This window comes from Myotis brandtii, unplaced genomic scaffold (assembly GCF_000412655.1).
Source record: "Myotis brandtii unplaced genomic scaffold, ASM41265v1 scaffold45, whole genome shotgun sequence".
Taxonomy (NCBI): Eukaryota; Metazoa; Chordata; class Mammalia; order Chiroptera; family Vespertilionidae; genus Myotis; species Myotis brandtii.
Genome location: NW_005367209.1, coordinates 6,948,554 through 6,967,611, shown reverse-complemented (window position 1 = coordinate 6,967,611; position 19,058 = coordinate 6,948,554). Strand labels below are relative to the sequence as shown.

Below are 19,058 nucleotides of genomic sequence, written 5' to 3'. Positions count from 1 at the left end.
TACAGTGTGATGAAGGGCCCTGGTAAATTGTGTATTAAGAGAGACATGGAGCACAGAGGGCGTTGTACCTAGGGGAATTGGGAAGGCAGGTGTCATTTGCACTGGGCTCATTTGCACAGGATAAGGAACAGGTCCTGAGGGAAGCAGGCATGCAGCAGCTGAAAGAGCTAGTCCCTGCAGGATTGTGACACAGTTCAGCTATATCCAGCTTATCCTTACTGTTGAGATCAACTCTGTGGTTAGGGCATGGGGCACAATGCTGGGAGGCAGGCTGGCACAGGTTTTGTGTGTCGCCAGATTTTGATAGTCCCTTCAGACTATCAAATCTTTGCTCTCAGAATAGGCAGGAGTTGGATTTGTTTTTCTCTCCAGGCTTTCACTCCAGAAGGGTGCCAGAGTAGGACCCTCCCTCCCAAGCTCAGCACCCCAGGGTGACTCATAAATTTCAAGTCCTGTGTCACTGAATTGGGACAGTTAGAGTGAATTGTTTTATCCCTGCTAGGATCAAAGGAGAAGTGGACTGGAGGGAAGTGGGGGTCAGAGGGGGTAGGTCTGCCACCATAGGGATAGTGTTGTGTGTAACTCAGAACTCGGGTACCATCCGGTTTCAGATGCAGTACGTCTTCATATACCAAGCCCTTCTGGAGCATTATCTCTATGGAGATACAGAACTGGAAGTGACCTCTCTAGAAACACATCTGCAGAAAATTTACAACAAAATCCCAGGGACCAGTAATAATGGATTAGAGGAGGAGTTTAAGGTGAGTTGGACCTGAACCACCTTTTCAGATTGAAGGATTCATGTGATTTGGGAAATGTGGGATGCTTGACTCCTTGTAGATTTACCAACAAATGATGAAAACACTTACAAGGTATGTGAGTGGTTAAGGAGGTGGGTCTCTGGCCCTTTGCTCATACCCTGGTCATTCTCAACCCATCCTGCACATTAGAATCACTTGGTTTGTTTTGGGGGTAACAGGCAATGGTAATTTTTTTTTATCCTCACCGAGGATATGATTATTGAATTTAAAGAAAGGAAGGGGCGGGGGGGAGAGAAAAACATCGATGTGAGAGAAACATCGGCCAGTTGCCTCCTGTACACACCCCGACTGGGGATCATACCCACAGCCTAGGTGTGTGTCCTGACCAGGAAGCCAACCTGCAAGGGATGACGCTCCAACCAACTGAGCCACATGGCTAAAGCAGCAATGGTATTTTTTGTTGTTATTGTTAGTCCTCACCCGAGTCAGAAAGTGGTATATATTTGAATAAGGTTTTCTAAAGTGTCAAAGACAGCCTCGGGTGGAACAGCAGGGAGAGGGAAGGTGGACCTCCTGTCAGGCTAAGATCTTTGCTCCATGATTATTAAGTTCCAGTCCAAGGGAATCCAGAAGGGTCCACAGGAGCCTGGAAGGAGGGCAGTTTCCCAAACACTTTTTTGACCTGTTGACCGAGCTTAAAGACAGAAGAAAGTGTTCCAACAAAGACATGTGGAAATGAAGGTCAGGGTTATGGTGAGGAGGTTTATGCAGCCAGAATGGCTTGGAGACACAGATTCAGTGACAGGCATAATCTTGTCAAGTTCAGTTACTGGGATCAGTAATGTTTTCCCTCCCCTTCCCAATTCAGAAATTAACATCAATCAAAATCCAGAATGACAAGATGCGGACTGGAAACCTTCCAGCCAACATGAAGAAGAACCGGGTTTTACAGATCATTCCATGTAAGAGCCCTCTCCCCACCCCCAAAGCCTTCACCTCCAACCCTTCCCCTATACCTTTTCCACTTCTCAGGTACTAATGATCACTTTGGAGACAAGAATTATGGCATTGCCTCTCGTTGCCCTCAGTTCTTTAATGGCTTCAAAAATAAAAGAGCATGAAAGCCAAAGGGATTCTCCCTCCTGGTCAGAGAACAAACATGTTATTGCCCAGCTAGGATATATCTGCCCAGAGCCTGGGGTGGGGAGGAAAGATGGAAGGAGAGGGAGGAGAGGACAAGTGATATTGAGGAACCACAATCTGCTCTCCTTCCTACAGATGAGTTCAACAGAGTGATCATTCCAGTTAAGAGGGGTGAGGAGAACACAGACTACGTGAACGCATCCTTCATTGACGTAAGTGCTATCTGTGTCCCCAGAGCTCCCAACACTCCATGGAGATTCACCTGGGCCTTGCATTCCCCTCATCCCCCAGGTGTTGGGAAAGTTATCTTTGAATCAATCATCAGTTCAGAACTGATCCCTACCCTAGATCTGTCAGGTCCCAGAGAGCAGAAGATGGGGGGAAGCAGGGGTTATACCAGAGTAATAACTGGAGGAAAAAGTTCACAACACAAACCACAGCCAAAAGCTGAAAACCTCTGATCTTTCCCATTCCTACCGGCAAAAGGACAACATCGCCAACCAGGGCCCGCTTCTCCCTCTTTCCCTCACCCTCATAGAAAAAGACCAGCTTATCAGACAGAGTTTGGTCCTTGGCCAAAAGGGATCTCTGCCTAAAATGGGTTTGCCTCCAAGCAGCCCCATCCCTTCCTAGTAGCCTCTTCTCCACTAGCCCCTCCCTGATTAAACCACCTCACTGCTACCATTGACATGGCCCGTACAGGGCTACCGGCAGAAGGACTCCTACATCGCCAGCCAGGGCCCTCTTCTCCACACAATTGAGGACTTCTGGCGAATGATCTGGGAGTGGAAATCCTGCTCTATCGTGATGCTGACAGAACTGGAGGAGAGAGGCCAGGTGAGCACAAAAAGGTCCTGGGCTGTAGGAGACAGAGGACACATGAAAGCTGGTGGGGTGGGGAGGGGGTTATAAGGTATGTTTGGACCTTTTCTTTAACTTAAACTGCCCAAAGAGCCATCTCTAGGCAGTATTGCCCAGCCAGTTGGTATCTGAGCAATCAGGAGCTTCTCTCAGGACTGGAAGAGCAGTGTGGTCTGAGCTTGCATTCAGTTTTCAGACAGCTCACACCCTCTCTTCTCCTGAATACAGTTTGTCCTCCCTACCCACAGCCTAGCTTTGTGCATACTCTCCTCCCACCTCCCCAGGCAGGGCAGGGCTCTCCATCAACAGGATCCCAAGGCATCTTTAGCCTGGGCCACAGTGGGTATAGCCACTGCTAGCCCCTGGTCCGGATTCCTCAGGCCCATGTTATACCTCCTGAGGAAGGCAGGGAGTCCCTGCCCTTTTGCCTAGAGGAGAGTCATTTTCAATAGATTTGTACACTGAAGTTTCTCTTTTTAAATATTCTAAAGCCTGTACCTTCTCCCCCAAAACCTTGCCTTCCAGCAGCTTAACTCAGCCTTTGAACTAGTGCTACCTCAGTAACAGCTCTCTGCCATCTCCCACCTCACAGCCACAGGAAGCACCCTGGAGTTCCATTTACCTCCGTTGTTCCCCTTTTCTCTCAAGTAGCTGGCTTTAAGTCCACCTGCTTCCTTGTTTGTGTTGTTCTGTCCACATGGAGGGCTCAATTAAATAAATCCTGTAGCCTTCACCTGGCTGAGTAGGATAAGTTCCTGCCATCAGTTCAACATCTGTAATTGTCTTAATGTGGCTTCTCTTTATTCTTTAAATCCTAAAATTTTACCAGGCTTGTTTTCTCTCAGCACACCATACCTGCTTCCCTACAATAGCTGTGTCACCTTGAAACTCACTCTACAGTGCTAACGTAACTCTTTTTGGTTCTGACCATCTGTAACCACCTTGGGTAGTTGTCCCCATTAGTTGGCCACATCAGGTCCCCCATTTGCTTTCACTGTTGACCAACTCCCTGCCCTGTTTTAAGAAGGGACTTTCTTGATAGTTTCCCAACTCTGTATCCCTGGGGACCTCCTTCCAGTCTGCCCCTTTTCTTCTCTGTTATGCCTCTTTGCCTAAACTAAGATCTAAAATATCTTAAAGCTGTTAAGTGTGGGACCATAGTACAGTTGACCCTTGAACACAGGGGTTGGGGCCCTGACCCCCCTCACAGTTGAAATTCCATGTATAACTTTTGACTCTCCAAGCACTTCAGTCATCTCTTGCTACGTTCAGGGGATTGGTTCCAGGAATCGCCATGGAGTTCCAACCACAGATTAAAAATACTGTTTTCAGTCCGTGGTTGGTTGAATTCATGGATGTGAAACCTGGGAATACAGAGGACTGACTGTATATTTAATGAAAAACAGGCCCATATTAGTAACCTGTGTAGTTCAAACCTGTGTTGTTCGAGTGTCCACAGTATTTTTTTCTTGTCATTGTGTGATTCTAGCTCATATACTCTGTTACTCTCAAGCCCGTTTGGATCTTAGCAGTTCTAATAATTCAAAAGCCCCAATCTTCAGTCCTAATAACTGTGTAAAGGCATGTTGGGAGGGAACTGTGGTAGAAAAATTCATTCTAGCCCCAGCTGGTTTGGCTCAGTGGATAGAGCGTCGGTCTGCGGACTGAAGGGTCCTGGGTTCGATTCCAGTCAAGGGCACATGCCAGGGTTGCAGGCTCGATTCCCCAGTAGGGGGCGTGCAGGAGGCAGCCGATCAATGATTTTCTCTCATCATTGATGTTTCTAACTCTCCCTCCCTCTCCCTGCCTCTCTGAAATCAATAAAAAGATATTAAAAAAAAAAAAAGAAAGAAAGAAAAAGAAAAATTCATTCTAGTTCTGGGCAGTATGGCTCAGTTGGCTGGGCATTCTCCTGTGCATCGAAAGGTTGCCAGTTGGATTCCCAGTCAGGGCACATGCCCAGGTTGTGGGATTGATCCCCAGTAGGGGACGTGCAGGAAGCAGCCAATTGATGTTTCTCTCTCTCCTTTTCCCTTCCCCTTTCTCTAAAAATCAATTTAAAAATAAAATTCAATTTAAAAAAAGACGAAGAGGGGGAAAAAAGAGAATAAATAATAAAATAAAGTAGAAACTTATTCTATCCGCCAGAGCCCTAAAAACCAGTAGAATCTATGTAAATGATCCTTATTTAGGATTAACTGAAGAGAGGGGCTCACCCCAAGGCCACCCCTGGCTCCTAGTGGGCCCACGAATAAAAGCACTGGTCTGTGGCATTTATTTGATCCACCACTTTACTAATCCTTACCCAAGGATATGTTTTTTATTTTTTTATTGATTTTTAGGGAGAGAAATATCAATGTGAGAGAAACATCGATTGGTTGCCTCCTGTATGCACCCCACCGGAAATCAGATTGCAACTTTTTGGTGAAGAGGACAGCGTTCCAACCAACTGAGCCCCTCATCCAGGGCCAATAATCCTGTGTTTTAAAATAAGCTCATTATTATGTATAAAGGGGGTAGTGAATGATCACAAATATAAAAGGCAAGAAAGTTTACTAAAATTGACTTTTTTTCTTTGAGAGTCAGAAAACTTTAACTATCAGTGGTATTTATTTTTCTACTTAATTTCCCCAAATCTTTTATAATGAACATAGAACACATTTATGGTTGAGGATTTTTTTTAAATGTGTTTTTATTGATTTTTTTAAATCCTCACCCGAGGATATTTTTTCCATTGATTTTTAGAGAGAGTGGAATGGAGAGGGAGAGACAGAAGCACCAATGTGAGGGAGACACGTCGATTGGTTGCCTCCCACATGCCTCCAACCAGGGCCGGGAGCTTGCAACCAAGGTATGTGCCCTTGACGAATTGAACCCTTCAGTCCGCAGGCTGATGGTAGGGGTTATTAAGGATTTTTAAATTGCCAGTAATGAAGTATCTAAGATATTTCCCCAAATGCTCTAAAGAAATGAACAGGATTTTGTTTTATTTATGTATTTATTAGAGGCCCAGTGCACGAAATTCGTGCACGGATAGGGTCCCTAGCGGCTGCCAGCCGGGGCCTCCCTTCCCCAGCTGCTGGCTGCTGGTGGGGCCTTCCTTCATTCCGTGCTGCCCCTTGGTGGTCAGCGCACATCATAGCGAGTGATCGAACTTCTGGTCAGTCGAACTCCTGAGGGGACACTTTGCATATTAGGCTTTTATATATATAGATACCTTGGGTTGTTCTACAGACATTGAACAAATTCGTTTATCAGATACTTACTGAGACCTAGCATAGGCAGGCATTGTGAAAGGTGCTGGGAATACAAAGATGAAGAGAAGCAGCCCCAGCCCACAACAAGCTGTAGAGGGAACTGAGTTGGGTATAAAGAAAAAAAAACAGACGGTAGTCCTGGCCTGTATGGCTCAGTTGGTTGGGTATTGTCCTGTCCACTGAAAGGTTTCGGGCTTAATCCCCAGTAGAGGGCATGCAGGAGGCAGGTCGATCAATGTTGCCCTCTCATCTCTCTCTCTCTCTCTCTCTCCCTCTCCCTCTCCCTCTCCCTCCCTCCCTCCCTCCTTTACCCCCTTCCCCTCTCTCTAAAAGTCAATAAAAAAAATCTTTAAAGTAAAAAACAGCAAACCATCTTCTCAGTAGCAAGGACAGACATGCAAGTGCTAGTAACTTTAAGGTACCATTGCAGATGAAAGAAATAAAGAAAAAGAAGAATGACGGCATACTGTGGACTGGGCTGTGGTAAAGCACGATGGCTAGGCAAGGGTGATATAATTGGGTTCGGTTTTTCTGGATTAGCAGTCTGGCATGTAAACAGCTATAAGATATGGGAACACTCCAAGGAAACAAAAAAAGGGAGGGGAGAAGTTGGAACAAAGATATTCACTCCTCCTCACCCTCTACCTGCCACTGAGTGTTGGATGCCCCAGTGGGGTGATGGTCGAGTTTTTCTAGGACTCCATCAGTGTTGCAAAGTACACCGTAAGTAAGTAACACCAAATGCTTAATTGATTATCTCTGGTAGTGGAAATAAGTTGTTAAATATAGATGTCCTGGAGTAATGTTAAGTAACGTTATGACCCTCTGAGTTTTCAATACTTTGGGGGTGAAGTGTATTGGGTAACCGGTAGCTGTGCTGAGAATAGGGCAGGCAGTTCATGGGGCACCCCTGCCTCTTCCACACATGGTGTTCTGAGCCCCTTACACTCTCATTTGTCCTTCCAGGAGAAGTGTGCCCAATACTGGCCCTCAGATGGACTGGTGTCCTATGGAGACATCACAGTGGAGCTGAAGAAGGAGGAGGAATGTGAGAGCTACACCGTCAGAGACCTCTTGGTCACCAACACCAGGGTAAGATGGCTGGTGGATGAGGCTTCTCCCACAGGGAAACCTGGGTGCCCCTACCTCTCTGATGGCCCTTCCTCCAAAGGAGAACAAGAGCAGGCAGATCCGGCAGTTCCACTTCCATGGTTGGCCTGAAGTGGGCATCCCCAGCGATGGGAAGGGCATGATCAACATCATCGCAGCCGTGCAGAAGCAGCAGCAGCAGTCAGGGAACCACCCCATCACCGTGCACTGCAGGTACCGCTCACCCCAGCCCTCAGAGGGGAGAGAAAAAAAGTGATGAGAAGCAGGCCAGTTGGAGGCAATCATAAGCATGGATCAGACAGTGAAGATGGGTGGACAAGAACAGTTTGTTGGTGAGCACATGGCAATCAAGTTCCATGACCCTAGGACTGGGCCAAATGATAGGAGGGGATCCTGGTGTTTGAACTTCGCACATTATGTGCCGGGGAATCTGGCCTCCTTGTGAAACACAGGAATGAGAAAAGCAATTATTGAAGACAGTTTGGAGAAAAATGAACAAGACTAAGAATATAGTTGTGAAAGAGAAGAGGAGTCAAGGTGTCTCCCAAGTTTGAGACAGGGTTTCTGGTAATGGTTGGTGTCACAGAAGAAAGATGGTAAAAGGGGTCTCATTGCGGGGGCGGGAGGGGAAGGTGAATTTTCTTTGGAGCATGTTCGCGATTACATTTTAGAAAAAATATTTACCATGAGTTTGTAACTAGGAAAAATATTTTAAAGGGGAAGGAAGAATATATTAAAAATTTCTACAGCCCTAGCCAGTTTGAATAGAGCAGCGGTTCTCAACCTGTGGGTCACGACCCCTTTGGGGGTCGAAAGACCCTTTCATAGGGGTCACCTAAGACCATCGGAAAACACATATTGTTTTTGTGATTAATCACTATGCTTTAATTATGTTCAATTTATAACAATGAAAATACATCCTGCATATCAGATATTTACATTACGATTCATAACAGTAGCAAAATTACAGTTATGAAGTAGCAACGAAAGTAATTTTATGGTTGGGGGTCACCACAACATGAGGAACTGTATTAAAGGGTCGCGGCATTAGGAAGGTTGAGAACCACTGGAATAGAGCATTGCCCTTGGACTGAAGAGTCCAGGATTCAATTCCATTCAAGGGTACGTACCTAGGTTGCAGGCTCAATCCCTGGCCCTGGTCGGGGCATGTGCAGGAGGCAACCAATCGATGTTTCTCTCTCTCTCTGTTTCCCCCTCCCTTCCACTTTCTCTAAAAAGCAATTGAAAACATCCTCACGTGAGGATTAACAAAAAAAAGAAAAGAAATAAGTTAATTTAATAAAAAATTCCTGCAAATTAGTTTGAAAATAGATAAAGGAGCAAAGGAACTTCTAGGAATGTATCCAGTAAATGTTCTTCAAGTGGCCAAAATGAAATAATTACAAGGATTGAACCACTGCTTCTAATAGTAAAATATTATAAATAATATAAACATATATTAATAGGGGACTGATTCAGTAAGCTCTGATATGTCTCATACTACATACAGAGCTGTAAAAAATGGATGAGGAATCTGTTTATAGACTGGTATGGAATAATCCTCTAGATTTATTTTTGTTGCGAAAAGTAGTGGGAGACAGGAAAAGAATATATGTTTATGTTGGTTTAAGCATAAAATACCTCTGCAAGGACACACAAGGACCTGATGACATTGCTTGTTTCCCAGGAGGTAATTTGAAGGGCAGAGAAATGAAGTAGGAAGGAGAGTTTTGGACCTTTTTGAAATTTGAACTATGCTAATTAATATTTGTACAAAAATAAATCATTTTAAAAGGTGAAGAGGAAAAAGGCAAAGTACATTAACTAATACTAACAAATAGTAAACATGGAATGATGCTAGACCTTCCTCAGAATATGAAATGGGAATGAAAACAATGAAACATGGCTCTTGCCCATTGGACCGGCAAAAGTAAAAGGATTCAGTGGCCTAGAGACTTCCTGCCCATACTTTTTATCCCCCGTGCTCTTCACCCTTGGTCACCCTCTCTTAGGACATCCCAGATTCTCAAGCTACCGTACCTGCACCATGCAGCTGAAAGTGGCCGAAGAAAAGCACTGTGTTATGGGCCTCATTTTACATTTCTGACCCCTGACCTCGTGGTTGGCCCTTAGTGCTGCCCTGCAGTCCTGTGCATCTCCCAGTCTCCTAGACCAGAGCTAGGCAAGTAGGGCCCATCACCAAATCCAGCCTGCCACCTGGTTTTGTGTGAGCCTGCAAGCTAAGAACTGTTTTTATATTTTTAAGTGGTTTTTTAAAAATCAAAAGACTATTTCATGGCATGAAAATTACATAAAATTCAAGGTTTATTGGAACACGACTGTGCTCATGTGTTTGTATTGGTTGTGGCAACTCTCATGCTCCAGTGGTAGATCTGAGGTCTTAGTGGAGCCCTCATCGCACAGTGCTGCTCAGCACACAAGAAGTTACAATTGCCCAGTTATTACTCAGTTTTATCTCTTCCCAGCAAAACCTAAAATATTTCTATCTGGTCCTTTATAGAAAAACTTGCCAGCCTTTTTCCCAGATGATTATTTCATGCCTCCTTTCAAACCTCAAACCTCCAGCACCTCTCCCATCCTCATATTTAAGAGGTGACTGTGTTTTCTATCTAAGAAAAGAGAAGCAATCAGAGAGAACTTCCACATACTCCCACCACCACAGCTCACCATCTGCCTGTGCTGGTGCTGTGGACCCTGCAGCCCTCCTGTTCAGTGGATGAGTTGTCTGACCTCTCTGAAGGCAGCTACGTTAATCATCTCTTGTTGTGTAATATTACCACAAACTTAGCATCTGAGAACAACACACATTTATCTCTCAGTCTCTGTGATCAGGATTCTGACATGTCTCAGCTGAGTCTTGTGCTTCAGGGTCTCACAAGGTTACAATCAAGGTGCTGCCCAGGGCTGTGGACCCACCTGAGGCTCAGACAGGGAAGGATCTGCCTCCAAGCTTGCTTGGTTGTTGGTAGCATTCAGTTCCTTGTAGGTGCTGGACTGGAAGCCTCTTGTTTGAAGTTTCTTGCAACATGGACCTCAGTATGGGTGCTTGTTTCTTCTAAGCCAGCAAAGGAGAGAGCATCTTGCAAAACAGGCATTAGGATCTCATGTAACATAATCATGTATATGTAATTGTATACATGCTATCACTCCTGCTCTTTCTGTTGGTTAGTAGCATATCACAGGTCCCTCCCACACTCGGAAGTGGGATCACACAAGGGCATGAACTTGAGCTTGTCTACACCCTGACCCTCCACTTAGATACCAGTTCTGTCCCCTTTTATCTCCTCAGGGACGTGACTTCGCTATGCTACATGATCTTCTCAAATAACTACCTACATAACTACATCTTCATACAAATGTGCTATAATTTCTCCCATCTTAATATTTTTTTTTAAAAAACTCTGCCTCCAATTCTCCCCCAGCTACCCCTCTATTTCTCTGTTTTCCTTAATATTAATGGTTCTTAAAAGATTTGTTCATACTTACTCTCCAATTAATCTCCTCCCTTTCTCTCTTGATTCCATTCCAATTACAAACACACACACACACTCACACTCCATTGTAGCTGCCCCTGGGAGGGGCACCTGTGACCTTTCCCAGCTCACAGTCTCATTATCCTTCACCTTCATCAATATTGGACAGTTGATCGCTCACGTCTCTATGGAATGCTTTCAGCATAGCTTCTCTCCTGCAGCCCTCCTGTTCAGTTTTTGTCGTCATCAGCTGTTTCTTCTCTGTCACCTTTGCCCATTCCTCTCCATCTGTGGTCTGGGGCCTAGTCCTTGGACGTCTTCTACGTCAACTAACAGTCACTCCCCTAGGTGAGCCCGTCTGAGTCTCCTGGCTTTGATACCAGCATCCAAATCTTCTTTTTTTTTTTAATCCTCACTCAATATTTTTTCCATTGATTTTTAGAGAGAGTGGAAGGAAGAGGGAGAGTCAAGGACACATCAATTGGTTGCCTCCCGAATACCCCTGACCAGGGCGGGGAGCCTGCAACTGAGGTATGTGCCCTTGATTAGAACCAAACCTGGGATCCTTCAGTCCGCAGGCCAGCAATCTATCCCGAGCCAAACGGGCTAGGGCGGCACCCAAATCTTTATATATATATGCGCGCACACACACACACACACACACACAAATACACACATATATATATGATTTCAGAGAGGAAGAGAAAAGGAGAGAGAGATAGAAACATCAATGATGAGAAAGAAATACCCCACACTGGGGATTGAGCCCGCAACCCAAGCACATGCCCTTCACCGGAATCAAACCCGGGACCCTTCAGTCCGCAGGCGGACGCTCTATCCACTGAGCCAAACAGGCTAGGGCAGCACCCAAATCTTTATCACCAGTTCAACCTCTCCCCTAAACTTCATATTCATATATCTTAACCTCAACAGTTCCACCTGAGCATTTCAGTTTAAAGGGTTTCAGTCAGAACTGATACTTCTTTCTAAGCTTACTGTTGCCATAACCTTCTCCAAATCAGTAAGTGGCATTTCAGTCACCACTCGACTCAAGTGAGATGCCTTAAAGTCTTCCTGTTCTCCTCTTTTTTTCTCACACATGTTCATTGAATGCTCTACCTTGCTCTACATGCAAAATAATTTCAGAACCAAGTGTTCTCACTCCCTCCACCAGGACCTCTCTGTCCAAGCCACATCCCCTTTTCCCAGTAATTATACTGGCCTCACTGCTTTTCCTGTTTCCACCCTTTCCCCAGCTCTCCCCACCCTTCCTAGAACTCTTGTTTCTCTTTTTCCTTCCTATGCTGCATATCTTACCATCTGGGGATACTGCTACCCACCATAGTCCCTACCACACAGCAGGCACTCAGTAGGGTCTGGTGAGTGAATCAACTGGTAACATTAAACAGGGTGGACAGTGTCATGGCGAGAATTTGGATTCCTAGGATTTAGGAAGAAAATGAGAGGCGTGGGAAAGAATCAGCACACACATACCAGTGCAGAGAGGCAGGTGTGTCAGGGGAAAGAGAGGATGAGAACTCTAACATGAGTGAGCAGCAGGTCAGGCAGTCCAGGCTTGTTTGTAGGTAGACACCAAAGGCTCAGTGCTGTCCCATAGGCTAGTCCCTCACCAGGCAAAGTAGGCGGTGCAGGGAGGGTAGCAGGGGTGCACCTGCCTCCCCAGAGCTGTGTGAGCAGGGGCTTATGTGGTGAGGAGCAGACGGGCCTCCTGCTCCACCCCAGCACCAACCTCGGCCTTTATCCTCTCACTGCCACCTTCACTCACCTTGTCAGCTCAGAGGGTTGGTGTATTGTTTGTCTCCTCTATTACAGTGCGGGGGCAGGACGGACAGGGACCTTCTGTGCCCTAAGCACAGTCCTGGAACGGGTGAAAGCGGAGGGGATTCTGGATGTCTTCCAAACCGTCAAGAGCCTGCGGCTGCAGAGGCCACACATGGTCCAGACACTGGTATGCTGCCGCGTGTGTCCACACCACCTGTAGCCCTTCTTCGTCAGGGCAGCTCAGGGGGAGGCTCTTCCTAGTTGTCAGAGCCTATGTAATTGCAGACCCGTTCTTCCCTTCCCCAGGGTGCCCCAGACAGAACGAGCCTTGGGAGGCAGTGAAAGCAGATAGCCCTGTCACCAGTAACTCTCTTCCTGGTGCACCCCTGCCTGGCCTGGGCAGGGCACCCCATGGGCTTGTCACACTTCTCCATGAGTCCGGGGAAGGGAAGACTCAGGAGTGCCTCCTCTCTTCTGCTCAGGCTCCCTGTGAAGAGGTCTGGCTCCTGACAGTCTGACCAGTAACCACTGAGTATGGGGAAAGTAAATTTTAAGATATTTGGGAGTTAATGAGGTGCCTCGAGCCTGACAGTCATAGTGAGATGTGGGCCACACAGCCATCTCCCCACCAGCTCTACCAAACCACACACACATCTGACCGCTTCTTCTCTGGTCGCCTCCATCTGTAGGAGATGAGCTGCCCTCACCCAGAAGGGGATGCTGTCAGAACTCGGGCAGGAACCACGTGTATGTTCTCATCAGTAACCCTTGCTTTCCCCCTCCTTTCGCTCTCCAGGAACAGTACGAGTTCTGCTACAAGGTGGTGCAGGAATATATCGATGCATTCTCAGATTATGCCAACTTCAAGTAAGGTGATGAGACCGTGGACAGGAGCATTGCCTTTAATATTTTGTAATATTCTGTTTGTTAATATACCCAAAATTGTGTATATATCTTATAACTGTTTTAGAAATTGGTACATAGGCTTCTATTACTTATTAGGTGGAGATTTTATATGTAAATGTGATAGCACTGATATTCCTTTTTCCAATGTTTTATTGGGGAATTAAATAGTGTGATGTTTGGACTGATATTGTGAAATTCTCTGCCTGGAAGTTGGGCTGAATTGTTCTGTATTTTACACATCTTTTCCTAAAGAAGAAACACAAAACTCTTTCCAGGTAGCTTGGCATCAACTAAGAAAAAAGCACAAAGCTCTCAGAGCTCTTGAGGAAATTGGTTGTCCCAGGGCCCTGTCAGGCCGCTATTCCCTCCCTGCTCTGTAAGTAATCCCTCCCCTCCCCCTCTACGCAGCCTCTTCTCCCACCACCCACATCCATCATGGGAGTAAGGGGACCAGAGTGGTACCTCTGTCACCACACTAGGGATTATCAAGTAATAAAAGCTTTGCCTCCCTGAGGAAACGTCTCTCCCTTTGTCTGGGGTGGGGCAGCCATACCAGAGCTGGGGCTCTCCTAGGCCACTCCTGACCCTGCTGGTACTGTTTTGTCTCAACTGGCCCCAGAGAGGCCAGTCCTCCTGACTCCTCCTTTCCAATAAGTGCAGCCCCTCCAGTGCTTGGCTACATGCCAAGGACCCGCCTTCCCTTCCCAGCCCATCTTTGGTGCAGTGGTCCCAGCCAGCCTGGCACTCTGGGAAGATAGCCAAGGGCATTGAGGAGAGAGGAAGTGGCTCGGGGCTAAGGCTAGTCTGACCTCTCTGGTGCTTTGTTACAAAACTACCTGGATTGTGTCACTCCGCCCAGAATAAGTCTTTATTCTCACACTTACTGTGTAAATAGCTTCAATTTTCTTTCACATCTGTCCTCATATCCAGGACTTTTATGTGGAAGTGCCTCAGATTCTGGATGGTGGGAGTCTTAGATTCCAACTTGATTTTGAGCTGAATATTAGGCAATAGTGTTTAACTTTTGTGTCTCAAATAAGGTAGATGTTCGTTTATTTCTCATGTAATTGTCTGCCCAGTCCAGAGGCCCAGTATCCTCCCATCTCGTGGTTCCAGTGTCCCTTAGGGTGTTATTCTTTTCTTCATGGTTGGAGCTGGATCACTGTCTTTTCCCATGGAGAACCAAAAACAGTGGAAAGCAAGCAACTTCATTTTTAAGGACATGAAGCAAAATTTGCACTTTTCATTCTCATACATATCCCATTGGTTAAAACCTACTCATAAGGCCACACCTAGCTACAGGGAGGCTGGGAAATGTAGTCTTTGGGAGCACAGCTGGGAGAGGGGGCCTGTCCACTGCCTCCTATCCTCACAAGCAGCTCATCATGGGAACAAGAGAATAAACTGTTTGTCATGGCTGTCAGTGCAGTACTGAGAGAGGCCTGCAGCCTGGCCTGGCCTGTAGGGCATTTCTTGAGGAGCAGGGCCAGGCCCTGAGCCTTCTCAGGCTCAGGACTGAGAGGTGACACCCTAGCCTGGTCCATGAAGGCACACTTGAGATATCAGTGCTGCTGTGCTTCTTGGAGGAGGTGGGACTTGAACTGGACCCAAGGGATGCTGGATATTCAGATGAGTGAAAGGAGGAAAGGTCAGGTGGAGTCACATTACAGAGGACCTCGGAATCCAAGCAAGCAAGGACACCACGGCTCCAAGACGGGAGCCAAGTTTTGTACCACATTCAGGATGTCTGCAAGGACACAACAGACCACCTCTGGAAGCTTGCAGGAGGTGAGTATGTGTCAGTGGAGGCACTCAGTCCCTTCTGTACGAACTAAGGAACTCCACGGGGCAATAAACTCTGATTTCAGTAGTTTTAAAAGAAGCCTGGATAAATTAAGCAATGACAGAATCTGATGAATTTCTGATGAGAGGAGCCCTGTTTGGGGAAAAGACCCTGGCTCCTCGAACAAGCTACTTTTTGGTGTTTCTGTGTGACCAAGTCCAGGCAGATGGAGGAGGGCAGGCTTTGGGTCAGTAGGCTGTGCCGGAACGAGCAGAAGAGCCCTCTACATGCCCTCCACAGGCCCTGCCTCCCCTCCTCCTAGCAGGCTGCTCAACTGTTACCAGGGCTGATACTGTGCAGCTGCACACTATTTTGGCCCGATGGTTTTCTGCTGGATATGACCAGTGGCTGGGACAATATTGTAAATATCACCTGGTTAACAGACATCTTCAAGCAGGATTCACATGATTTCAAGAGACATAAACCCAACAGGAACTAGTCTGGGCTAAAAGAAAAGTGTATTGGGGCTCACACAGCATGATTGTGTGGGAAGGGCAGGGGTGACTACTTCATTCAGTGCCCACCCATCAGCCAGGATTTCTCAAAAGGGGAAGAGTGGTGTCCATTGCCCACCACACACCAAGAACTCTGGGGTCTACCACACTCTCAGAGACCTCACTTCAACTAGTCAGCTCTCTCCTAGGTTTTCTGTCTCTTTCATCACTTCCCCCACCAAATCACTTTCTCCAGGCTTAAATTCTTGTCCCTCTGATAGACTTCTTGAAAAAGTCTGCACTCCCACTCTTGCCTCTATCCCACTTCATTTCCTTCCTTACCTGTTCTCGCCAAGGTGACCTGTGCACTGAGCCCCAGGGACCCCCCATCTGCCCACTAGTTCCCCCATGGTGTTAGTGACTGCTTCACTCTAGCCACTCCTCCACTGTCTCCTCAGAGGTCAGGCATTCCTGCTGTCTGTGTGCTGTGGATCCTCAGCCCTTCCTCAAGCCTGAGTCCCCTCCTGAGCTCCAGGTCCACATTTCCTGCTTCCTGCTCAGTGACCCCACATGGGATGACCCACAGGCACCTGTCCCTGCTTCCTGCAGCCCTCTGGCATTCTCTGCACCCCTTTCACCTCCACCCCCACCTGGCAGTTCCTGTGTTGACCCTTCTCCATTTTGTTCCTTACAGTGGAGCACCCACTGCTGCCCTGTTTCCCACAACTCCAACTAACTCCTTTCTGCTTTCACCCTAGACCACCGTGGCCAGGGGGTGGTGCCTTGCTGTGCTCCAACAGCACCTGAGCACTGAGCTCTAAACCTCTGTTTTCCCCACTGACTACAAGAGCTCCCAGACTGGAATGATGTCCTCTCCCCAAGGCAGAGAATTAGCAGGAACTTACAGTGAACAAATGGCTTTCTGTGTCCTGCTGAGGATAGGAGGATGAATTCCAGAGTTTATAGTCTGGAAGGGGACAGCAAACATTCCTGAAAAGCTACGTATGTTGCCAGAAAGGGCCCGGTGTTTCCCCTGGGAAGCTTAGTTCTGGTTTGGATCTTTTGGCAAAAACCACAAATTACAGAAAAAAAGGCATCCCCATTTCTCTTTTAAAATAAACATTCTGTAAATACAAGTCAAAACTAAGCTTGTTTATTAAATTCAGTCATGTTTACTAAACTACAAAGCAAATGTTTTCTAAAAATTACTTGGTTAACCCATGCATCTAGGAACAAAGCCTATTTGGTTTTTTCCCCCTCAAAACAATTTAACTGAATACACTGATTTCAGGTTCCTGCTAAATAAGTAAATTTGGAAAATCACGTGTGCCCTCCTGCCTGGGCGGCTGAATTCCAGGTGCCCATGACCTACCATGATGCCTATTATGCCATTCCCTCCCCCATCTTTGCCACAGGATTTGATGCACCTGCGCTCCCAGTGACTGGGCCCCATGATGTCAAACCTGACCCAGGCCTTTGCATTTGCTGTTCAGCTCAATTGCAGAAATTGGTTATTATTAACAGGCCTCTGCTGCCCTGCCCTTCCCCGCGCCCCCCCCCCCGCCCCCAGGCAATAGAAAACTGAGCTGACCCACACTAAGTGTAGGTAAAGGGTTTGGAATTCAGGAGAAAGTAGGTAAGGGGTTTGGAATTTAGGGAAAAGGTTTAATCAGAAAAAAGCTGCAGTCAGGTGATTTCCTGAGCATCCCTTCATCTGCTGACCTGTGCTGATTCTTTATCTACATCCTGGGCAGCTGACCTCTTCCTAGAGCACTGTGGCGGTGATACCATCTTGGTCACTTATAGCTGTCCTGGGGCACAAAGGTCAAATTGCTTGTGGGTCTCCTGAAGTCAGGGCAGGTCCAGTCATACATTCCAGTCCCTGGAACAATAGCTTTTCTACATGCATTAATTACCAAGCCTATTAACTACATATCTAAAGCTAAAAAGTCTATGTGGAGTAAGTTCCCCCTGAACTTAACTTCTTGAGTTCCCCATCAGGAGCAGCCCTGCCATGGCCAGCTCCAAGCTAGGCCTCTTGCTGCTGCTGCTGCTGCTGCTGCTGCCGCCCACCCAACCAGGACCCTCAAAGACTCAGCACTGGTCCCACAACTGGTACAGTGGAGGAAAGTGAGCCTCCAGCTCACCCCTGCACTGCCAGCATGCCCCAAGGCCCCCAGGTGGGTGACGGGTCTCCCCAGCCTGAGTGGGAGGAAGAAGGTGCTGGCTAGGGCTCCTTCGCCTACCTTGAGCCTGTGGTTGGGGGTAGTGAGGGCAGTTTGCAGCCTCTACTATCTTTTGAGGAAGGATTCTGGGCACTGCAGCAAGCGGCCCAGACCAGACTGCCATAGTCTCCAAAGCAATGCCCTGGCTCTCCCCACACACACACACTCCAGGTGGAAAGTGTGCCCTGGGAGGGCAGGACCACAGGCCAGGAGACCCTCCATACGAAGCAGTACCTGGTGCAGACACTGCTGGTAAGTAGAGTGAGAGGCCCCAGGCATTGGCCACCAGGGGCCATAGTGGCTAAGGACTGGGGGCTATGTGAGTGGAAGATGGGGTAGACAGCACTGAGACACCCCTACCACAGCACCCCCAGCTGTTAGTGCCCCCTGCTTCTTACAAGCAGGGTGCTGTCTGCTATTCTATTTCCCAGAACTCTAAACAATTTATAAGATACTTATGTTAAATTTAAAGATTGGAAGTCACTAATGGGGTAGGAAATAATTGTACTGCACTAAGAAACCTCCATAAGTAAGGCAGTGACTGCAGTGGGGTCCCCCAGGCTTGTTTCCTAGGGAAACCATTGTGTTCCCCGGCCAGCAGAAAGAGGTGAGAGGTGGGAGGGACCTCACACTGACAGGTAGCAAGGCCTGGAGGACCAGGTAGTCACTGACATGGCACTAGAAATGGTAGCGATTGCAGAGTCCTCCGAAGCCCTAGCAGAACACAGGTGTGTGGAGATGGATTATTACTATTTTGCACATAGTATTTAAAAGTGCACCAGGAGAGCACGGTAATTAAAGGAGGAAGTAGTAAGTAGATTCCTATACGGCAAAACCTTATCGCCTAATTTAAATCCATGTGAGCTCAGGTTTTTACCTATCAGGTTTGTTTAGGAGGTGAAGGACTCCCTGGATCCTCTAGGCTAGGAGCCTGTCAGCGAAGCCAGTCAGAAGGGGGGCGGGGGGGGGACCGGGCCGGGCCCGCTGACCAGAGCTTCCGCTGTAATGACCGTCCCCTTCCCTGACAAACTGGACCCGAGCGCTGCGCACTGCCGCCCAATAAAGTTATGAGATCCCGGAAGTTGTTGCCTCGAATTCTCCTCCGTCCTCTTCCTCTCCCACTCACACTGAGCCCCTTCTCCGCGTGGGTTCTGGAGGGTCGCGGACCCGGCCCGCAAACGAAGGGGCACGGACGTGACCGGCACCCGCAGGAAGGGCGCAGCCAGAGCCGAGGCGGGGGAC

General features: G+C 47.4%; 3 protein-coding genes across 8 annotated transcripts in view; all 3 read left to right on the top strand.

Moving 5' to 3' along the window:
- PTPRA (protein tyrosine phosphatase, receptor type, A) overlaps positions 1–13,780 on the top strand; it is a 90,993-nt gene extending 77,213 nt beyond the window's left edge. For 5 of the 6 annotated variants that reach the window (XM_005874712.2, XM_014546512.1, XM_014546510.1 and 2 more), the window contains 8 exons: positions 612–761; positions 1,630–1,723; positions 2,040–2,116; positions 2,607–2,741; positions 6,989–7,114; positions 7,194–7,345; positions 12,460–12,595; positions 13,205–13,499. In XM_005874712.2, coding sequence (XP_005874774.1) covers positions 612–761; positions 1,630–1,723; positions 2,040–2,116; positions 2,607–2,741; positions 6,989–7,114; positions 7,194–7,345; positions 12,460–12,595; positions 13,205–13,279 — 945 coding nt within the window. In that variant the 3' untranslated portion in view covers positions 13,280–13,499. Of the gene's footprint in view, positions 1–611; positions 762–1,629; positions 1,724–2,039; positions 2,117–2,606; positions 2,742–6,988; positions 7,115–7,193; positions 7,346–12,459; positions 12,596–13,204; positions 13,500–13,589 lie in introns of those variants that run through there. The other variant, XM_014546511.1, reaches the window with a different exon arrangement.
- Positions 13,781–14,306: 526 nt separating this feature from the next.
- On the top strand, positions 14,307–18,685 carry GNRH2 (gonadotropin-releasing hormone 2). Its single transcript, XM_005874756.2, is given in 2 exon segments — positions 14,307–17,755; positions 17,952–18,685. Coding segments are annotated over 2 exon segments (354 nt in total). The 5' UTR covers positions 14,307–17,605; the 3' UTR covers positions 18,156–18,685.
- The window catches only part of MRPS26 (mitochondrial ribosomal protein S26), a 2,420-nt gene continuing 1,862 nt past the window's right edge, over positions 18,501–19,058 (top strand). Inside the window, exons 1-2 of the mRNA XM_014546530.1 lie at positions 18,501–18,579; positions 18,681–18,803. Of these exons, the coding sequence (XP_014402016.1) occupies positions 18,501–18,579; positions 18,681–18,803 (202 nt within the window). The remainder of the gene's footprint in view (positions 18,580–18,680; positions 18,804–19,058) is intronic.